Source organism: Rousettus aegyptiacus, unplaced genomic scaffold (assembly GCF_014176215.1).
Source record: "Rousettus aegyptiacus isolate mRouAeg1 unplaced genomic scaffold, mRouAeg1.p scaffold_m13_p_12, whole genome shotgun sequence".
Lineage (NCBI taxonomy): Eukaryota > Metazoa > Chordata > Mammalia > Chiroptera > Pteropodidae > Rousettus > Rousettus aegyptiacus.
The window spans coordinates 63,541,761-63,564,277 of record NW_023416287.1 but is presented as its reverse complement, the minus strand read 5'-3'; the positions used below and the strand labels follow the sequence as shown (position 1 = coordinate 63,564,277).

Sequence of the window (22,517 nt, the reverse complement as noted above, 5' to 3'; positions counted from 1 at the left end):
TCTGCCCTTACAACTTTTAATTTGGATCTTATATTGGGAATAACCTTGTGCTTCTTGGTTCCTAACATCTTACTTTGGACACCATGTCTAATCAAGCAACCCTCACACAGGCCTGTCACTGTAGCTCAGTTTTAGTGACTCTAAAATAACTTCACTCTTTGGGACACTGCCTTTCCAGCGGGTCATCTCCAGATGAACTTTGTGCATATCTTGCAGCACTTACTTTAAGTAAACATTCCTAACATACTCTACGGGTTGGATTAATCATCTCAAGAAATGAGGCCATAAACAGAAACTGAATTTTATTTATGTATTTTAACTTTTATGCTTTACACTGTAAGTCACATGTAATTCTTTTTTGAAAGTAGGTGAAACAAATTATGACAAATGTAAATTATAGTTGTAAGTGTACTGAATTCAGTTCTTGGTCTAAGGTATTTAGAACTCTATAAAAGTCTTACTGACACCACTGAATGATATACTTTAGTTGAGTCATCCTAATATCAATATTAGAATAATATTCATGTTTAATGCAATAATAATAATTTTATTAAAATATTAAAAATAAATTTTCTTACCATCTACAGCCAGGATCTCTGCTGTGTATATCCCGTTGGTAATATATTTTGACTTCTTATCAAATTCCCTAGAAAATTGTATCTCACCAGTCCTTGAATCAACTTTTAACCAATTGCCTGGATCATGTCCCATGATATATCTGTTTTTAAACAAATAAGTTCATCATTTGCTTATACAAAAGTGAAGAATTTTAAGTCACATACAATGTGCTAAATTTATATTTGGTGTTTGCAGGCTTTACAGTGATAATTGCCTTGGTTTATAAATATATATATATTAATAAAATTTCAGGATTGAACATATTAATGCATGGATTCACAACAGAGTTTTAAAATTCAGAATTTTTATTCTTCTAGCTCTTACTATAATTGTTAATAAAATGTATAAATCTACTTCAAGTTCATTTATTAAATTATAGCAATATCAGGGAATATCCATTATTCATTTGCACATGTTTTGCACTTTGTTTTCCTAGGTTTTAAGGCATACTAGTTTCAGAGCACCTTATTGTTGATTCTTTAGGAGTTGTGGTATTATCCATTCTGCTGTGTATATAAGTTTTGTGACATATAATGGATTCAAAGTGCTTGACCTCATTGGAAGAAAATCTAGTGTCTGTATCTGGCATAGTTTTAAGTATCCAAGGAATTTATCTGACGTATCCTTTTCCTCTATTCCATACTGACAGATTTCATAATTTTTGTTGTCTGTTAATTTTTTAGCTGATTAAGTAATCAAAATTGTCAATATAAAATAACTTATAAGTTGATAAACTATTCACTTAAAAATATTGGGCATAAGAAAAAAGAGAGATAAAGAAAGGATATAAAGAATATTTACATATTTGACTATATTTTTTTCTAGAATATCTTACAGTTTATGTACCTATAAGATACCCTGATTCCTTCCTACCTTTCTGTTTTTCTAATTCTAACTCTCTTCATGTTCATCAAATTTCAGAAATATCTGTTTTAGCTTCTTCTAGTATCTTTTCATTTTCTCTTAGGTTAAGCAGAAGGTTGAAATTAACTCTAAAGTTATGGATAGCACACGTTTTAAGGACACAGCCATGACTCATCTTTTATGATATCTTATTGTTTACAATAAGGCTTAATCAGCCCAGGTCCAGGGTGGTACAGTTGGCCACAAAAGATCAAAGAGACTCACAGAGTAACTGTAGGTGGCTCTGGTGTTACAGATGCTCCGTGGACACAATTACTCTTACAACTAGTTGGAACCCTTACAGCCTCTAAAAACAGTATTAAAATTCTAAGAAAATATCAGTGCCACAATATTCTTCTATAACAGACAGAAAAGAAAACTCCAAAAATATTTTAACCCAAATACACTAACACATGCTACATTAAGTTAACACTGGATGGAACCTTGCTTTAGTGTTCTAACATGAACAAAATATCTGCAGTACCTGACATTTGTTGCAGGATTTCCTGTGTCCAAATCTACAGCTGTATACGTGCCAAGCACATAATTCAATAAGGAGTCTCCTCTTACTCCTTCTCGCATACTGAAAGTCATAGAATTTGGATCAAATGTGGGTCCTTCTCTCACATTAATAACCCGAATCCTCACAGGTGTTGAGTGCATTCGGAATCGAGAGGCAACTGAGTGGTGAAATTCAGCTTGGTTTTTAACTCCAATACTGAGATGAATATTAGGAACTTGTTCATAATCCAGCATCTGAAATGATAGATAGTGAAAAACTCTGAAACAGCAAAAGGACTCTCTTTTGTTAGAGTAAGAAGCCATGATAAGAAATCAACATACTAGAATAAAGTCCAGGAGCTATGCATTTCAGATTTTGAATTGATAGAATTTTATTTATTACTGCGTGAAGTATTTCAGACATGTTGTTTTCTTTATCTTTTAGCATAATCAAATGCATAGGTTATTTATGCCTGTGACTTTAAATTCTAATTTAGAATTTTGAATTCTTATATAAAAACCCTAAAATGAAAGTTATCTTTCTTGTCAAATGGGGTGTTTATGAAAAATTAAAAAAATAAACTTAGAATGAAATAAACACATATGCCAACAGAGGTCAAAATATCAGTGCCACCAGCAAAAGACCTTGAGATAAAACTCTACTTTTTAGGGAAATTCTATGACATCATGAGTGTTTTCTTAAGTTTAAGGTAAATGCTACACAAGAATTGGCTTAACATGTCTCACTTAAATTACAGTTAAAACCTTTGAGGTTTGGGATTTTGATTGCTTTTGTACATCCGTTCCCCTCTTTGGTCTCCATAATGCCCAGGACAGAGCTGAACATGAATCATGCACTAAAAAATGGATTTTCAACTGGAAGAGATTCCTCTTCTACAATCCAATTTTTATTTTCTAAAATTGCATGCTGTCTTTAAATAAATGAAAAATCTGAGATCCTCTATTCTGGTAGAGAAATCTCTTGGGGTTTTCTTGTGCACACACACATTTGTGCTTTTTGTCAGAATAGTTCTCTTCCTGTTGAATAGAGAATTCAGGGACAGGAAACTGGCTGAGGGTTCATCTTCCCTCTAACAGGGAGGATAAAAGGCAAAGGAAAGGCAGAAAGTCCTCATCCATTCTTTGCAACTGAGGCCTTTGTCAAGGGTTTTGGGATTGTATTCAGAGGTTAGGGTTGTACAAAGAGTAATAAAACTGTTTACAACGGAGTCTCTGCTTGGAGTTAGAATGGAGAGGCTGCAAAGACTCAGTTTCTATAGTTTAAAGGACAACTGAAGAATAATCACTTATGAAGAATATGTAGGTATGTGTTAGAAAAGGTGGGAGACCAGCCTTCAGGGTTTAAAGAGAGGCTCAGAAAGGGCTTGGGATGAAGAAAGTGCATTCAGAAATAGATTTGGCTTCTGGAAAGTTTTTGCTGGTGTAAATTTTAATACAGAAGCTAAGCTGTAAGATTCTCATATCCAGTTTTTTTTGAGGGGTCCAATGTAATATGACACTGTTAATTCTGAGGGGACACAGGTTCGTTTTAGAATTAAGGGAGAGGGTTGGAAGTCTCCATTCAAAAGGAGCAGATTTTCTATGGTAAGGGACCAAGGAAATGGTCAAATATCTGCTAGGGTATGTATATTTTGCTTTTCAATAATTAAAAAGTTTTCTGGTACAAATGTGTCTCAGGCACACACAGCAGCGCACATAGAGTTGGGAGGAATTTACAGAGGTGAATAAAATTGGGGAAAAAAATCTCAAGGCACTGCTTTTCTAAACCTTGTTTTACTGGCCCCAGATGACATGATGAGGTACGGAAGTGGCAATTATATATAACTTTGGAAATGGGGAATGTGATTGGATCTTGTCTTTGTCATTTGCCACTTGAGTGAACTTAGATAAGTTAGTTTTCCACTTGATTTTGTCTCACTTTCTATAAAAAGAAATCACAATATTTTCTTCCCAGAGTTGTGATAATTAAATGAGATATTATGGACAAAGCCTCTATATGTACATACAATATAACCCGATTGTTAGTGTTTAGTGATTGCTTAATAAACATTAATTAGAACTATTATAAAAATAGAGAACTGATCGATATTCCTTTGTTAGAATTCTAATCAGGTTGCATTTTGCTTTTCTTCTGAATGTTGAAACGAACGTGTATATATACTCACATAAACATTTAATTTTTTTGTTAATATTTCCATACACAATTATCAATAAATACCAAAATAAATTGTTGACAGAAATATTTTTAATTTTTTTAAAGATTTTGTCTCATTAAACTACAAGTTCCTTGAGAACAGGGACCAAGTCTCATTTATTTTCATGTTCCTAGCACATAGTAATTCTCAATAAATTTGAGTTGAATTGAATCACTTATAATGTCCTTAGACTAAGAAAAGGGTTATAGAAAGCTTAGTCGAAGGCTCATGACTGAGGGTGACGAGTGAAAATGGAAAGGGTATAAAGGGACATTAGTGACCTCATTCCAAATGCCGAATCCTGGGAAAATTACACACATTCTCTAAATACGTAGTTCTTCTGGCTGTGTGCTGACATACATATTAAGGTTTTTAATTTCATTTTAATTAGCCTTTCTATATTATTTTGATGTTTAAACATATTTTTTCTCCTCTCTTTAAGAGACTTGGGAAGTTATCATACGGAAAAAAGATAGATACTTTATCTGCATAACATCTATCACTATCTTGACTATTTTTCATGTAATTGAATTTCTAATTGGTTTTTATTGGCTATAAAATAAATATATCTTTTAAAAACTTCTGCCTCTCATAGAAGACATGGAAGTCATAGATGACCATTTCATGAATTATTAATGTTTTCATGTTCATTTTTATGATTTTATGTAAAAATTATGAATTTTGCAGTCAAGCTTAGTGACTCCCATTTGGGTGAGATTTGCACTCTAAATTTCAGGTAAATGTTATCACAACATCATCCTCAAAACCTCGAGTCTCCACTATATTCTGGACAGTGGGCTAGACAGTGGTAGGGATAGAAAGATATTTAGGTCAAGTTATTTGTGAACAAAGTTCTTACTATTATTTTAGTATTCTGGGAAACAAACCCAAAGTGAAAAACAGTTACATTTTACAAAAATAATATGCGAAATCAAAAATTTAGATGGTAAGAGGACAGGTCAGAATTACATGACATGTCTAGATCTTGATTTTTAACCAAGATGAAAAGTTAAACAAATTCTGATCTCTGTAAAAACAAACAAACAAACAAACAAATAAAAACTTGACTAAATATCCAGAATTTGAATAGGTGGTCAGTGACCTTTTGTTTCTCTCTTCTTATCCATATTACATTTGACAATAGCTCTTATATCTGATCCCTCATTTTCATTTTTACTGCTATTGCCTTAGATTAGATTCTTAGCACCTAAGGACTTGATTAATATAATAATTATTATTTTTTAACTTTAATCTTTTCAGAACTGAGCTCATAATGCTACCACTATTTCGAAAAAAAATTGCAAAAACTTTTCTTGGTCTATAAGTAGAGGTTGACAAACTTTTTGGTTAAGGGCAGGTAGGTTTTGGAGTTATATGTAGATTTTATCTGGAGCATTCAACTCAACAACCCGTGGCTGTTTCCCTGGTTGGAAACAGCCACGGGAATTACATAAATAAATGATTGTGGCTTTGTTCCAATAAAACTTTATTTGCAAAAAGGTGGCAGGTCAGATTTGGCCTGTGGGCCGTCATTTGCTGACCCCTTGGTCCAAAGCAGTGTTTCTCAAATAGGAAGGTCATTGTATATCCTTGGAGTTCCCCAGTTTTCTTAAGGAACTCTGAAATTTCATGTTTTCATTTGAATGAAAATGTATAAATATTAAAAAGCATAAATAGATTTTTTCCATAATGTTGATTACTACCTCCTAAATAAATATACCACATGATTTCAGTGCTAGTGGTTGTGTTTCATGGTAAAGTAGTAATACTCTAATTGGTTTAGACAATTTTGAAAAGAACAGAGAAAGGCCTTAATATGTGAACGATATGTTTGAGTTAGATGAAGCCTAAATGGCTTTCTAGTACACTGTCTTAAAAAAGTTTCACAGTAACTGGAATAGAGAAAAGTAGCGACGGAATTGAATAATCACAGTTCACACTCTGTGCCAAACTAATTGCGTGTGTGCATCTAGTAGTATATATTTTCATTACTGTAAGTTCTGTTTACATTGGTAGTAGTAATTTTGTTTGAAAAAAATTTTCCCTTATTATACCAATGTTAATTTGAATCTTATTTGTTTGTAGTTTTGTTTCTAATTTGTAATTTTAGATTATATTACAGCCCATAAAGTAAAAGCATAAAGTAGCTTAAGAAAAATTAATCTATAGGAAAAGCCAAACCCTGTAGTCTAGTTTCTCAGCGGACCAAGTCAGACTCAACATCTTTGTTCTTGCATCTCATTGCTTCCCTCGGTGAATACTCTGCTACAACCCCACAGTGTTGTTCACCATGTCCCCTATGTGTGTGCTCATTTCATTACCCACATTAGCAGTGCTGCTTATAAGGTCCTGCTTAAACCTTATTCCCTGCATGAAGTCTTCTCAGATAAATCAAGCACAAAAGGATCTCCTCTTAATCTCAGTAATTATCTCACCCATTTTGGCAATTAATTATGTTTAATATAACATCTATACTCCTATTTATTGTTTTTAATTCTTGTGTTATTATCTAATTTAGAGGTCCTTGTCTTGACTTCTCAACTAGATATTGGGCACTGTGAGAACAAAATGGAGTTCTTATTTTTCTTGGTAATAAATATTGTGTTGCTGGGCTGTACGTCTCAACCTGATACAGTAAGTTAACTTAGAGTGCATGCTTACTTGTTCATATAAACAGTATTCATTGTTATGGAGTACTTTTTGTAGGCAGATTCTATTTCTAAGAGTATTTTAAAACTTCTTTAAAATAAAATATTGCAGATTTCATACTGTACCTTGACAACTTTCAAAATGCCTTCATTGGTTCGTGGGTCTGTTTGAATATCAAACCAATTTCCATCATTTCCAGAGAGAATTAAATATTTTGCCAACCAATTATCGGTGCCTTCTTCATCAAGATCAATTGCTTTTAATCGTATCAGTTCTGAATTTAAACAATTCTCTTCAATGCTTGCTGAGTACTGAATGACATAGATCAATTTTATAATCAAATAATTTTCAAAAGAGGAAATATATTTAATAATACTTAATTATCATTTAAAATACTAGCAACAAATTATGCCAATAATTTTTGCACCATTATTAAATGCCATATGTCTGATTAGAAATCTAAGAATAAAATGAGTATAAGAGTGGAACTGATTTTCATGTGCTATATGTGAAATCAAGGTCAAACTGACACTTTGTTTCATTTTTTCTTGCTTATTTTAAATTTTCCTTAATTTACTCCCTCCTTTTTCTGTAAAGGGCCAGATAACTAATGTATTAGGCTTTGTGGGCCAGAGAATTTATATTTCAACTACTATTCTCTGCTGCTGTAGCATCAAAACAGCCACAGACAACACGGAAAGAAATGAGCATGTGGCCCAGCGAAATATGTGTGTGTGTGTGTGTGTGTGTGTGTGTGTGTGTGTGTGTGTGTGTAATTTTACCAAAATGAGTGGCAAGCCAGATTCGGCTTTTTTTTTTTTTTATATGCTTCTTTTTGCCTAAAAATGAAAGTGGAAATTGAGAATGTTTGGGATTTTGTTAGAATTAATTCAGAAAAGCATCAGGCATATAAAGGTACTTCAATGTTGTTACATGATTCCCAGAATTAGATTAATAAATTTCCACATTTCTGTAATATGAGAGTATGGAGGAGAAGATCTGTTGCTTTCACAGGGGAGGTTTGCACGCATTAGTGACTGCAAATATGTAATATGAAAGTATATTATTATACATAAGAAATTCTAAGGTTTATACAGGAAAAGTGAGCACATCCATACACGTAACAGGATATTAACACTTATGGAAAAGAATTAGAAGAGTAACAACTTACAGAAGTTTTCTCCAAGGTGGGGAAGTTATCGTTGACATCTAAAACCTTGATTCTACAGGCACACTCAGAAGACAGTCCATCTGTAGCTCCATCCCGATCCGAGCCCCTCACGAGGAGGTTATACATACTGTGTTGCTTAATTAAAATGAAAAAATTTGTAAGACTTCTTCCCTCCTTTACATTGGAAGAAAGGCATACATAGATCATTTCATCTTTGTCTTTTCAAAATTGTATTCTTGAATTCTTATCATTCATTCACAGAAGGCTTTACCTCTCTGTCAAGGAAACTGGACATCGTGCAGACTTCTCCGGTGTACCTGTTCAGGATGAACATTGGTGCACCTGCTGGCTCCTGAGATATAATCTTGTAGGCAATTTTAGAATTCAGATGATTGTCTTCATCTGCATCTGTGGCACTTAACTTTACTACCAGTGTGTCTATGAATGAAGATAGAGGTGGAGAATGTTTGGGACTTGTTAGAATCAATTCAGCAAATCATCAGGCAAAAGAAGAAAGACTAATCAGTCTTTTCCTGCATTCTCTCTCTTCTAGTTATCCATGAGAATATATTACCATAACTTTAGCTACACCATTGAGTACAGAAAGAACAATAGTATGCTTCTATAAAATCCTTTACTATTTATAAAGTACTCACATTCCTTAAATAATTAAATGGTGAATTAATAGCAAACATAATAATCTTTAATGTATAAAAAAAGTTTATCATAAAACTGAAGAAACTGACTTTATCAATTTGTTTTTGCTACAGTCTTGTGAAATTATCTTAAAATGCTTTATTAAGGAAGATGATAGCTTAATTAAATTCAACATTGCAGTTATTTATTGAGAACCTGTATTCTTTATTATTACTCATTCAGAAAGCAGAGAATTATTATTGGTTGCCTTGGAGGATATCAGTACTTTACTGAACAGCCAAACATATATAACTATTGAGAATATTTATCTGCAGAAGTATAAGAAGTTCTTAGTTACTCATAGTGACAAAGTACAGGCATTCTAAGCTAATCCCCAAGGATACCGACCCACAGGTAGATCCCTAATGTTTTTGTGTTTTCTAGCCAGGCTTCAAAGTGACAAATCGTAGCACAGAGAACCAGGGATCCCTTGAGTAGATAGAGCTACGTTTCATGAAAGTCATAGTTTATGAAAGTATGATCTGGCCCTTTGGTTAACTCTCCTCACATGGGGAAGCTTAACAAGGCTGCTGTTCAGCATCTAAGTGGATGTAGATGTGGGTACGGATTTCACCTTCTCTTTCTTCACCAGGCATGTCCTGAAATATGTTAGTGAAGAAACATGAACTTCGGAGACCTTTCTTAGGCAAAAGCCTCATTTTTCCTCTTTGTGTCCTCCCATCCTATGTTATTAAAAATTTTGTGTTTTTTATTTTCAACATCACTTTTTTAGGGGATTTGAAGGAGTTCCCCCCGCACCCTCTCTTAGCCCCCATTTTTTGTTATGTCTTTCTTTCTCTCCTCCAGCATTTGTCTCTTTCCTCTTTTCCTCCAGACTTCTCCATCCTCCTTTCTTTGACTCTCTGTTGTTATCTCTAACTTTTGTTCTTATTTGCCTTTCTTGTAATTTCTTTTTTTCTATTCTCTTTTCCAAAACTTTATTTATAGGCACAATTGCACATATAGATGTGAAAGGAATAAGAAAAGTAGAGGAGTGGAGGAAGAAAGAGGCAGAAGGCAATGTAGGAGAGAAGACAGGAAAGTAGCAATATAGGAGAAGTATAAGTGAAAGATGTTCAGGAGAAGTGATAGAAAGAGGGAAAAGAGAAGCATATTTGAGGTGGAGATGGAATTATGCAGGATAGGAAAAATTAAAAACAAATAAGTGAGAGGACGTATTGTAACTTGCTTTGTAGATGTGAAGACCAGGAATTATCTTTCATGACTGATCTGATGGGTGCTGTCTGTAGGGGGGAAGGGAATTCCCCCCTACACATTTCTTAAGTTTTTATGGTTGGGCTAATAATAAAGTTGACACAGGACCAGATTAACAGGAGGAAAAATCCAATTTAATATGTGCACATGGGAGAATCATAGTGATGTTCTGAGAAATGATAGACTAGACAGCATTTTATATACCTTTTAGACAAAATAAAAATGAAGTTTTGAAGAATTGATAGGACAGAAAAAAGTTAGTGCTCATTAGAAAGAAATCTGAGCAAGGTTTGAGTATTCATTGAGGAGAAGTCTAAACAAAATTTGAGTGTAAGCAATAAATTAATAAAGATGCAGTGAGGTTTGTTTATACAGGTGCTTTGGCTCTGTATTCCTTAACTATAGTTATATGGGCGTTTCCAGGTACAGAAAGGGCACTTTTAACATGGGAAATTTATCGTCTGTTTTCAAGAGGACACACACACACACACACACACACACACACAGAGAGAGAGAGAGAGAGAGAGAGAGAGAGAGAGAGAGAGAGAGAGAGAGAGAGAGAGAGAGAGATCAGCATGTTCTTCATGCACTGGGAGTTTCTTAAGTAACTTTAATTCAAAATAATCAGTATGCCATATGTGGGATATTTTGGGGCAGCCTACTCTGCGTCCCGACAGTACAATTGCAGATGCATCTTTCATCACTCCCTATCTGATGTGGTTCAGCCCAGAATTTGAAGAATAGCACAGAACAGAGCCCTTTTCACATTCATGGTTTCACCTCAGTTTACTCAATAGGAGTAAGTTAACCACAAGTCCACTAATAATCTCTGAGGAAGGTGCTAAAGCCCCTGCTAAATCACACATATAAGAATCCTCCACAACAAGAGATGTTTAGCATTTTAGGCATGATTTTTTTCTAGCTTAATTTTAAGTTAGAATTTGTGGGGTTTCTTCAAAAAACAAGTTCGACAATTTCTGATTTTTAAATTATTTGTCTTTCAATCTCCTAAAGCTTTTGACTGAGAGAAATGGAAATGGTGTAATGCAGAGAAGGAGTATCATTCTACTTACTTGCATCGCTGTTTTCTTCAATGCTGGCTGTGTATACATTTTGTGTAAAGACTGGGGGGTTATCATTTATGTCCATAACTTTGACTCTAAGCTCAAGAGGCCTTTCTAAATCTTCACCCCTTGAGTTCAGAGCCCGGCAATAGATCTGTGGAAAGTTGGAATAAAAGTCTTTCTCCACAAAAAGAAATTACATAACATTCTTAAAAATATATAAGGAAATGTATAAAAAACAATGTTCCCAAAGAATGCAGACTATTTTATAGTCTAGTAATTTAAATGTTCTCAAGACATTTGATTACATGCATAGGCAACAAATGAGAGTCCTGAACTATAAACTTTTCATATTCTTTTTATTTGTTCAAGTCCTTTATTTGTTTTTAGCAAAAGTAAGCATTAGTCCTCAGATGATTTTTTTTTTTAAAAGAAGAAAAATAATATGCCTAAATTGAAACACACTGCTGTGACTTACCAAGAAAAGTGGAGTTATCTCTCTGTCTACCACTGAGGTAATATTAATTTCTCCAGTCTGAGGATTAATGGTGAACACTCCATAAGGCGGGCGATCAATTCCCACGCCAGAGATGCGGTACGTAATCTTCTGGTTCACTTCACAGTCTGATCGAATCTACAAGGAAAATGGTTGGGATTTAGAGTAGATCATAAACTTCAATGTACTGGAATGAGAAGGGAATGGTTTTGTAGCCAGATGGATTTTGTAATGAAACCTGGCACCGTGACATAGGCTTGTGTGACCTTGGAAAATTCACTTTTAACTTTCCCAAACACCAGCTTATAATGAGATAATACTACTTACATCTCAGGTTTGTTGTGGGGTTTTGTATGAGGTAACTATATACACTCTACCCCGATGCCTGACATGTGGCACATGCATGCTTGATGCTAGATTTGTTGTTAACACTACATTGTTCACTTCTCTGATTTTCTTTGCATACAGAGAAAGAGTTTGACAGAAGAAATCGCAAATTTATTATTTTAAAAAAACACTTTATCATATTAATAGGTATTCTGCCTAGATTTGAGTATGAGATTTAATCAAAATGGCAGATAACTTACATTAAGGAAATCAGAAGAGAAATACAGTGTTTAGAGCGATTGGCAACAATTTTATAAATCAAGTCCTACTATAGCATTCATCTGCCAAATAGATTTTATAGCAAATATTCTACTGTATAAATTTTGTTTTAATAGTTTTATATCTATGGCTCATAAATTTAAACAAAGGTAGTTTAAATTTAGAAATCTAATAGATATACTGAAGATGAGGACACTCAGTAAAATACTAAGATTTTTGCTCAGATACCCACAATTAAGTAAAGGCAGTTAAAAATACAACTTGAGTGACCTCCACTGTAATCAAAAGATCTTATTTATACAGATGAAAATTCAAGAAATCCCCCAATGCAAATTAAAAGAAAAGAATATGCAATATAAGTGGGTAACATAAAACTATAATTGTGAGTTGAATGTAAACAATAATAATTTAAAACTTTTCCAAAAATTTGAAAACTTCTGAGAGAGTAAATTTCTTTTCTTGAGCTGAGATTATATCTTATAATACCATTTGAGTGCTTACTATATTTTTAATGTAAAATTTTAAGGAAGGAATTCTGGTAGATCACCACTCTTGACCTCAATAGTGGCCCAAGGCCAAGAATCCTAAAAGTAGCTAATGAAGCAGTTAATGTGGATTCTATCTTTCATGGATAAATTTATGATACATTCTTCCCCTAATTCTTCTTCCTTATTCATAGTCATTATTTGAAATAACTTTTAAGGCTTTCCTAATTTCTGGATGAAGGAATCTAGTGAGAACTTTTGACACTATCCTTCCTTTCTTGGAAAGAGTTAACTGATCCTTTAAACTTTTGATTTTTGAGGGCTAGTCAAAAGACTATTAAAGCATGCATAAATTTCCCATACTATGCAGATGATGAAAGGCAAAAGACAAACGGACAACGCCTAGTAATGCTGGATATCCAAATTTCTCTTCTAAGATCACTCAAGGACCTCTGCTCTGTATCAGTTCCCAGAGTGTGATAGTCAAAATGGTGCCTCAGCAGAACGAACAAATGACTAAACATCACCAACCTTCCTGAGTCACTATGAAGTAGTGAAGACTGCAAATCCTCAAAATGTTTGGGGGCTTTCTTGCCCTGCAAAACATTTGCTATCAGCACGAGGTACGCCTGTTATTTCATCACTTACTCTGGCAATTGGATTCCTCTTGGAGTTGTCCTCTCCTTCTCGACAGGCGGCAGCAAACTTGATCCACTCCCGCTTCTGTCTTCTGACAGTTTGCCATTTTGTAGTACCATTTTCTATGTCTAATTCTTTCACCTTAAGCAAAAATAGTTAATATTTTGTACAGTGTTAGAACAATTTTACTTAGTCAATTTTTCAGCACCATAAGGTGTGCCCAGAAGAAGCAATGGTATTGAATTTGAGAACTAAAAAAAGCCTTTTTACTGATTTACAACTCTAGTTAAATAGTTTTGTCATCCTTACTGGCTACTTCTTCTGGAATCATCTCAATTCTAATTTGACTCCTGTGAAACATTAGCTATCTGTGAAGCTCATAAGGTGTTATATTGGGTAATATCATGTATATAGTTTTTCTTCTTTCGATTTACCCTCACTGGTTAGCAGACATTTGGTCTTGTACAAAATGTCCATGGAAACATTTGAATTTCATGCGAAAAGGTCCTTGATATTTAGTCCTGTTCAAAATGTCCATGGGGATGGAAAGCCAACCCATCTACCTAACCCCATGTGCCATTCCCAGTTATTTGTAACTGCTAATGTACTTGTTGAGACATAGATAATTGTTTGTTTGTTTAAGCTAAAACTTCATTTGATTGCCACTTTGAAGGAAAGAGATGTTCCATGTGAATGAAGCTTATCCTTTTAAGAAAAAAAGCATTTACATTTTTTCTCATTTTGATGTAACTTCCTTAAATGAACCACTTATTCCCAAGTTTTTCAATAGAGATTAGAAAAGTAATGATATTTTCTTCAATTATTTGATATCATCATAATTAAAATTTAAATACTATAATAAAATAAAGCCTGGCAAGAAAGGGACAGTAGCTTTATTTCCTGAGTACCACTCTAACTGACACCAGATCCTCTGTGGCAGAAAAAAACATGGTGGAGTGAGAGCTGTCCTCAGATTTCTCCCTTTGAAACAACAATAAGCTGAACATCTAAAACTCAACAAAGAAACACCTAAACTGCACACCAACATGTCTGAGCATGAGATCTGCTCATAAGAGCTACAATGGTCAGAACTCCAGGTGTGGGGTGGTGGACTGGGAAAAATAAAGAAGTTGCCTTTAGCAGCCACGGGAGCTCCCTGTCTGTAGGAGGAGGAGCAGGGATGAAGGAGTGGTGGCTTCCCTGAACAGCCCTGCCTGGAAGTGCTGGAACTTCTAGCAGCCAGCAACAGGGCCCAGTCATCAGGGCAGAAAGGAAAGTAGCGGCTGGCAGAGAAACAACAGTTGATTTTTACCTACTGAGATTGGAAAACCAAGGCTGAGCTGCAGGTCCCAACCCTCAACCCAGAGGGCCCTTCCCCCTATACACTCTGAGATGGAACACCGTGGAGCCCCAGGGGATTCTGGGCAAATGCTACTGAAACTGGTGCTAATACTGACAGAGGATAAAAACCCATTTTTAAAGCAGGGATCCAAGAGGCTTAGATGCCACCTACTGGAAACCAAAAACAAAAACAAAAACAAAAACAAAAACGACTTCTTTGCAGTAGCCTAAAGGGAGACTTTTACATAATAAATCTGCTTTCTGGAAAAAAAAGCAGAATACATTTCCATTAGTGCCCAGGCAGAGAAATAGTTCATTAAACACTATGAACAACCACAACCAAGGTAACAAGGCATCTCAGAAAGAAAGAGAAAAATCTCCAGAATATAAGCTTACAGACATAGAAATATGCAACTTAATAACAGAGAATTCAGGATGGTATTTCTGAAAAAACTCAGTGAGATTGAAAACAATTCACGTCAACGATTTAAGGAACTGGAAAAACTAGGTGAGCAGAATGAGTTTTTTAGCAAGGAGATTGAAACTCTCAAAAAGAACCAAATAGAACTTCTGGAGATGAAAAACACACTGCAAGAGATGAAAAATGAAATAGCAAGCTTGGGAAACAGAGTCAACTAATTGGAGGAAAGGATCAGTGATATTGGAGACAGAAATCTAAAAATAAATCAGAACAAAGAAGAGAGAAACTGAAGAATGAAAAATAACGAAAGAGAAATTCAAGAACTAGCTGCTACCATCAGGATAGGAAACATAAGAATAATAGGCATTATCGAAGGTGAGAAAAAGGAACAAGGATTAGAAAGCATTTCAAAGAGTTGAGGAGAATTTCCCAAATCTAAGGAATCAGCTGAAGCTTGGAATTCAAGAAGTCAACAGAACACCCAATTATTTCAACCTAAAAAGGCCTTCACCAAGACATAGTGTATTAAAATTATCAAAAATCAATGACAAAGACAGAATTCTCGAGGCAGCCAGGGAGAAAAAAACCTGGTAATTTATAAAGGTAAACCCATTAGATTATCCTTGGACTTCTCAGCACAAACCTTACAAGCCAGAAAGGAATGGAATCAAATATTCAAGCTGTTAAGTGAAAGGAACTGCCAGCCTGGAATAATGTACCAGCTAAGCTCTTCTTTAGATATGAAGGAGAAATTAAGACTTTTCCAGACATACAAAAATTGAGGGAATTCTCCACTATGAAGCTTGCACTACAGGAGATACTGAAAAGCGTCAGTTCACCTAAAATAAAATGACAAAAATAATACATAATTAGGAGTAAGTGGCTATCAGGCAAATAGAAGCAGAGGAGTGTAACCCTTACTAAGAACAGGGCATTATAAGTTTAAATAATAAGAAGAGAATTGTTATAACAAGATAGTAATGAACATTCAGCATACATAGGAACAAATTGAGATAACAGTGACTGAAAAGGGAGGGAATCAAAGATCCAAATTTGAAAAGGGGAATGGAGATAAGGTATACGCAGAAGAAAATGGATGACTGTATATACACACACACACACACACACACGCACACACACACACACACACACACACATAAAACTATCCTTTACATATTCATAATGGTAACCACATGCCAAAGATTCAGAACCAAAGTATATAACATAAAACAAGAAGGCCCAGAGGCAAAACCCACAAAAGCCAACCAAAATAAAGAAAATAGAAGCACAGGAACAAAGAAGTATTGGAAACACTAAACTACCAGAAAGCAAAAGATAAAATGGCTATAAGAAGATCTTATATTTCAATAATTACCCTAAATGTAAATGGACTGAACTCACCAATAAAAAGGCGCAGAGTTGCAGAATGGATCAAAAACCAAAACAAAACCATATGCTGCCTTCAGGAGACACATCTCAGCTTCAAATACAAATATAGACTGAAAGTGAAAGGGTGGAAAATGATATTTCAAGCGAATGGCATTCAGAGAAAAGTGGGAGTAGGTACTAATATCAGGCAAAATAGACTTCAAAATAAAAAAGGTAAAGAAAGATACTGAGGGACACTTCATAATGATAAAGGGATGCATGCACCAAGAAGACATAACACTTATTAATATCTATGCTCCCAATCAGGGAGACTGAAATATGTAAAGCAATTACTAACAGAACTAATGGGAGAAACAGACCAAACCATTATCGTAGTGGGGGACCTAAATACCTCACTGTTGGATGTGGACAGATCATCCAAACAGAAAATCAATAAGGGAATAAGATCCTTAAATGGCACATTAGACCAACTGTACGTAATTGACATTTGCAGAGCCTTCCATCCCAAAATAGCTGCTTACACATTCTCCATTAGTGCACATGTAACATTCTCAAGAATCGACCACATACTGGGACAGAGAGATAGCCTCAACAAATATAAGAGGGTTGAAATCATACTAACCATATTCTCTGATCATAACGCTTTGAAACTAGGGATCAACTGCAGGAAGAAATCAGGAAGAACCATAAATACATGGAGATTAAACAACATGCTACTGAAGAAAAACTGGGTCAGAGAAGAAATAAAAGACAGATCAAGAGATACATAGAAATGAATGATAATGATAGTACAACATATCAATACTTTTGGGACATGGCAAAAGTGATCATAAGAGGAAAGTTTATATCATTACAGGCCAATCTCCAAAAACAAGAATGAGCCCAAATAAACAACCTAATGCTTCATCCTAAAAAACTGGAAACAGAACAACAAATGAAGTCTAGAGTCAGCAGAAGGAAAGAAATCATCAAAATTAGAGCAGAAATAAATGAAATTGAAAACAAAAAAAGAACAATAGAAAAAATAAATGCAATAAAGAGCTGGTTCTTTGAGAAGGTTAATAAAATTGACAAATCCCTGGCTAGACTCACTAAAGAAAAAAGAGAAAGGACACATATAAATCAAATCAGGATGAAAGAGGAGGAAATTACAACTGATATTGCAGAAATACAAAGGATAACACAGGAATACTATGAAAAAGTATATAACACCAAATTTAATAACCTAGAAGAAATGGACTGGTACTCATAAAAATACAGCCTTCCTAGACAGAATTAAGATCTGGAAAATCTAAATAGACCAATCGGCAGTATGGAAATTGAAACAATCATCAAAAACCTACCAAAAAGTAAAAGTGCAGGACCAGATGGCTTCATAGTGAATACTACCAAACATTTATAGAAGATTTAATACCTATTCTCCTCAAACTCTTCCAAAAAATCAAAGAGAAGCCAATACTTCCCAACTGATTTTATGAGGCCAATATCACTCTGATACCAAAACCTGGTAAAGATAACACAAAAAAAGAAAACTATGGACCAATATCTCTCATGAACACAGATGCAAAAATCCTAAATAAGATACTAGCGAACTGAATACAGGAACATATTGAAAAGATTATATGCCACGATCGAGTGGGCTTTATCTCAGGGGCACAGGGATGGTTCAACATATGCAAATCGATGAATGTGATACACCATATAAACAAATTAAAAAATAAGAATCATATGATCATATCAATAGATGCAGAAAAAGCCTTCAACAAGATACAGCATCAAAACATTTAACAAAATTAGTATAGAAGAAAAGTACCTTAACATAATAAAGGCAATCTACGGCAAACCCTGAGTCAACATTATACTTAATGGTGAAAAACTAGAAATTTTTTCTCTAAGATCAGGAACAAGGCAAGACTGTCCACTATCACCACTGTTATTCAGTATAACATTGGAGGTCCTAATGAGTGCAATCAGACAAGAGAAAGATAGAAAAGGCATCCAATTAGGAAACGAAGAAGTCAAACTGTCACTATCCATGGATGACATGATTTCTATATAGAAAACCCTAAAGACTCCACAAGAATACTACTAGAAACAATAAGCAAATATAGTAAAGTCTCTGGATATAAAATCAATGTTCAAAAATCCATAGCTTTCCTATACTCTAATAATGAAGTGTCAGACAAAGAAATGCAAACAATAATTCCTTTTGCACTTGAAACTAAAAGAAAAAATACCTAGGAATAAATTTAATGAAATAGGTTACATATAATGAACTTATATAATGATAATGATAAGACTCTATTAAAAGAAATCAAAGAAGATATAAAGAAATGGAAAGATATTTCGTGTTCTTGGATTGAAAGAATCCACATAGTTAAAATGACCATATTACCTAAAGCATTATACAGATTTAATGCAATCTCCATCAACAAAATCTCATCTGCATTTTTTAAATAAATAGAACAAAAAATCATCAGATTTGTATGGAAGCACAAAGGACCCCAGAATGCCAAAAGCCATCCTGAGAAAAAAGAACAAGACTGGAGGCATCACTCTGCCTGATTTCTAATTATAATACAAAGCGACAGTAATCAAAATGGCATGATATTGGCAGAAAAACAGATACGTGGACCAGTGGAACAGAATCGAGAGTCCAGGAGTCAACCCCTATTTATATGGGCAAATAATTTTTGACAAAAAAGCCAAAAACATACAGTAAAGAAAGAAAAGCCTCTTCAATAAATGGTGCTGAAAACTGGAAAGCCATCTGCAAAAGAATGAAACTAGACTGACTGTTGTCTATCACTATACACCAAAATTAACTCAAAATGGATTAAGGACCTTAATATAAGACAAGAATCAATAAAATGCATAGAAGAAAACTTTGGAACTAAACTCAAGGACCTTGGACTTAAAGAGAATTTTATGAATTTGACCTCAAAAGCAAGGCAAGTAAAAGCTAAAATAAATGAATGGGACTACATCAAACTAAAAATCTTCTGCTCAGCAAAAGAAATCATCAACAAGGCAAAGTGATAACCATCCAAGTGGAAAAATATATTTGCAAGCAACACCTCTGATAAGGGTCTAATATACAAAATATACAATTCAATAATAACAAATAAACAAATGATCCAATCAAAAAATGGGCAGAGGACCTGAACAGACACTTCTCCCTAGAGGACATACAAAAGGCCAACAAATATATGAAAAGATTCTCAGCATCACCAGCTCTTAGGGAAATACAAATCAAAACCACAATGAGATACCATCTCACACCTGTTAGAATAGCTATAGTCAACAGGACAAGTAATAACAAATGTTGGAGAGGATGCGGAGAAAAACTAAGCCTCATACACTGCTGGTGGGACTGCAAATTGGAACAGTCATTATGGAAAACAGTATGGAGGTTCCTCAAAAAACTAAGAATTGATCTACCATATGATCCATCAATCCCTCTACTGGGTATTTACTCCAAAGACTTGAAAACCCATATCTGAAAAGATATTTTCACACCGATGTTTGTAGCAGCATTATTCAGTGGCCAGGATATGGAAGCAATCAAAATGTCCTTCGATAGATGATTGGATAAAGAAGCTATGGTACCTATATACAATGGAATGTTACTCAGCCATAAGAAGAGATGAAATATTGCCATTTGCTACAACAAACCATGCCTAAGAGCATGAAAATTTAGGATTATGTGTTTTACTGTTGCTATTTTATTGGCAAAGGTTGTTTCTTCTTTATCTGGATGATTATGGTTTCAAATATTCTGATTTTTGATACATGATGCATTATAAAATTAAGATTTTCTTTCAATTTTAAGTGGAGGAAATAGTTTTAATGATTATACATTACCTCAACAATAAATTCACTGTTCACTTCCAGCACCACCTGTTACAGAAAGCATACCATTAGCATAAATTTGCATAATTTAAAAGAAGCAATGTCATAAGACTATTGACAGTGTTTTCTGATTAATTAATTTCTTAAACATATATTTTGATAATAATGTGGAATAAACATGGGTAATACAACTTTAATAATACAGGCTTTTTGCCCTTCCAAAGCCTGTATTGAGTGTCCTGATTGGCTTTCCTGTCCTCTAGACAGGGGATTTAATCCTCTTCTTTATTCACTTTATTTATTCATTTGTTTATTCCATTTAATATACTTCACATCTCAGATAATGTGTTCTTCATTTCAGACTGGTTCCCTTTTATAACTTCCATTTCCATTTTTATGTTTTTATCTCTTTGTTGAAGTTCTCACTGAATTCATCTACACTTCTCATAAGTTCATTGAGCATCTTTATAATCAGTGTTTTGAACTCTGCATCTGTTAAATTACTTCACTCCATTATATCTGGATCTCTGTTCTGTTCTCTCACACGGTTTCTGCTTCTTTGTCTTCCCATTTTGGCTGTCTTTCATATCTGTTTCTATGTACTAAGCAAAGCTCTTTAGTCTTCCAGTCTTTTCAGTGTGGATTTGTGTAGTAGGTGTCCAGTGGCACAGTCCTGAGAGGGGTTCAGCTGCAATTTAAATTTATCTCAAGCCTCTACCCCTCTGGAGCCACCTGTTAAGATTCAGCAAACAACCCACAGATGCTATGCTTATAGTTGCCTCAAAAGGCCACGCCAGAATCTGAGGCCAGCTGCCTCCACTGTGAGTCTAGGAGCAGCTCAGCAATGGGCACTTGACTTGCTGAGGATACAACAGATGTGGCTTGGATGGGGCCGCGAGTTGGGGGAGGCAGGGTTTCACGGAATCCTCTGGGTGGAGTGACCTCTGTTATCCAGTTTGATGACCTCTCAGCTGTGGCAGCACTGTGTTCAGTGCACTGGTATGGGGTAGGGCTCAACAGGGAACAATGTATACTGCCAGCACTTCTGTACAGAGTGAATCTTGCCTCGGCTCTCACTCTGACAATGTCTCCCTGTAAGCCCCTGGTGCTCCCTGCACACAGCCTAATAGACACTGGTGCTCAGAGTGAGCACGTCCATTACAGTGAAAATCTGCTCGCGGATGTGGCCCCTTTAAGAGGCATCTGCTGCTGCCGCAGCCTCCGTCTCACTCAGCCACTGGAGATTGGGCAGCCCTGTGTCCTTGCCCCATCCTACCTTCTGCTGTTGCAGGGTGATTTCCTGGACTTCTCTCTAGTTGTGTGTCTTGTTCCTCTAGATCTCAGGTGGTTTTTCCTTGCTACTGCTCTTTGTTTCTGTCACAACTTTGATTTGGTCGCCAGAGGGATGAACAGAGCCTCTATCATCAACACCATTTTTTTTCTCCCCTTTTGATATTTTTTGACAAAAATATTTTTAAAACATGTCATTGATATAAAGGGAAGATTACAAGGGAAAAGCACTTGAAGTCAAGATACTTACCAATTAGTAATTGCTTAGGTAAGACAATAGTTAGAACATGAACATGGGTACTGAACTGGTATTGGAAAGGAGAGAGAATGGAGATATTTCCAAAGAACTGGTAGGGCTTGTGGGTTCAAGGGGAGGAAGTGTCAGATAATTTGGGAGATTTAAGCTTGACTTTCTGAGACAATGGAGGTACTTTTAATAGGAACAGAAAATTCAACAGGAAAATGTTACTGTAGTAAGATGATGACTGCAGTTTATTTTATTTTCAATTGTGCCTCTAAAATTTGGGATAGATATAAAAGCTGAATAAATGGAATTTATCTAAACAGGAGCATTATTTAAAGTTGCAGAAAATGAGTGTGTTACATGAAACAATTTAAGAAGATAAATGAAGTAGGCAAGAGACAGAAAGAAGACTAAAAGCAGAGAGCTCTAAGAAACTCAGAGAATAAAGACATTGAGAGACCAGGCTTGCAGGTGCAGAGCAGAGTCTGTCAACGTGAAAATGGTAAGAAGTAGTAGTGGTTGTGCTGGTTGTGGTGGAGGATTAGTAAGGAAGCTGAGGATGAGATTGAATAAGAAGATGAAAAAGAAGTAGCCAGAAAAGAGGCAGAATGACTAGTGTACAGTGATAAGAAGGTAGACTAAGAGGGACTGTTTAATGGTTTATGTCTCATAGCAAGGTTAAGGAGATTAGGAACTGAGAAGGTTGTGGGATCTTGAGCAG

General features: G+C 35.0%; 1 protein-coding gene across 1 annotated transcript in view; it reads right to left on the bottom strand.

Annotated features, from left to right (window-relative positions):
* DSG4 (desmoglein 4) overlaps positions 1 to 20,337 on the bottom strand; it is a 31,084-nt gene extending 10,747 nt beyond the window's left edge. Inside the window, 9 exon segments of the mRNA XM_016131203.2 lie at positions 579 to 718; positions 2,006 to 2,277; positions 7,013 to 7,198; positions 8,059 to 8,193; positions 8,330 to 8,496; positions 11,043 to 11,187; positions 11,512 to 11,667; positions 13,269 to 13,400; positions 20,275 to 20,337. Coding sequence (XP_015986689.2) covers positions 579 to 718; positions 2,006 to 2,277; positions 7,013 to 7,198; positions 8,059 to 8,193; positions 8,330 to 8,496; positions 11,043 to 11,187; positions 11,512 to 11,667; positions 13,269 to 13,400; positions 20,275 to 20,337 — 1,396 coding nt within the window.
* Positions 20,338 to 22,517: the final 2,180 nt, after the last annotated feature.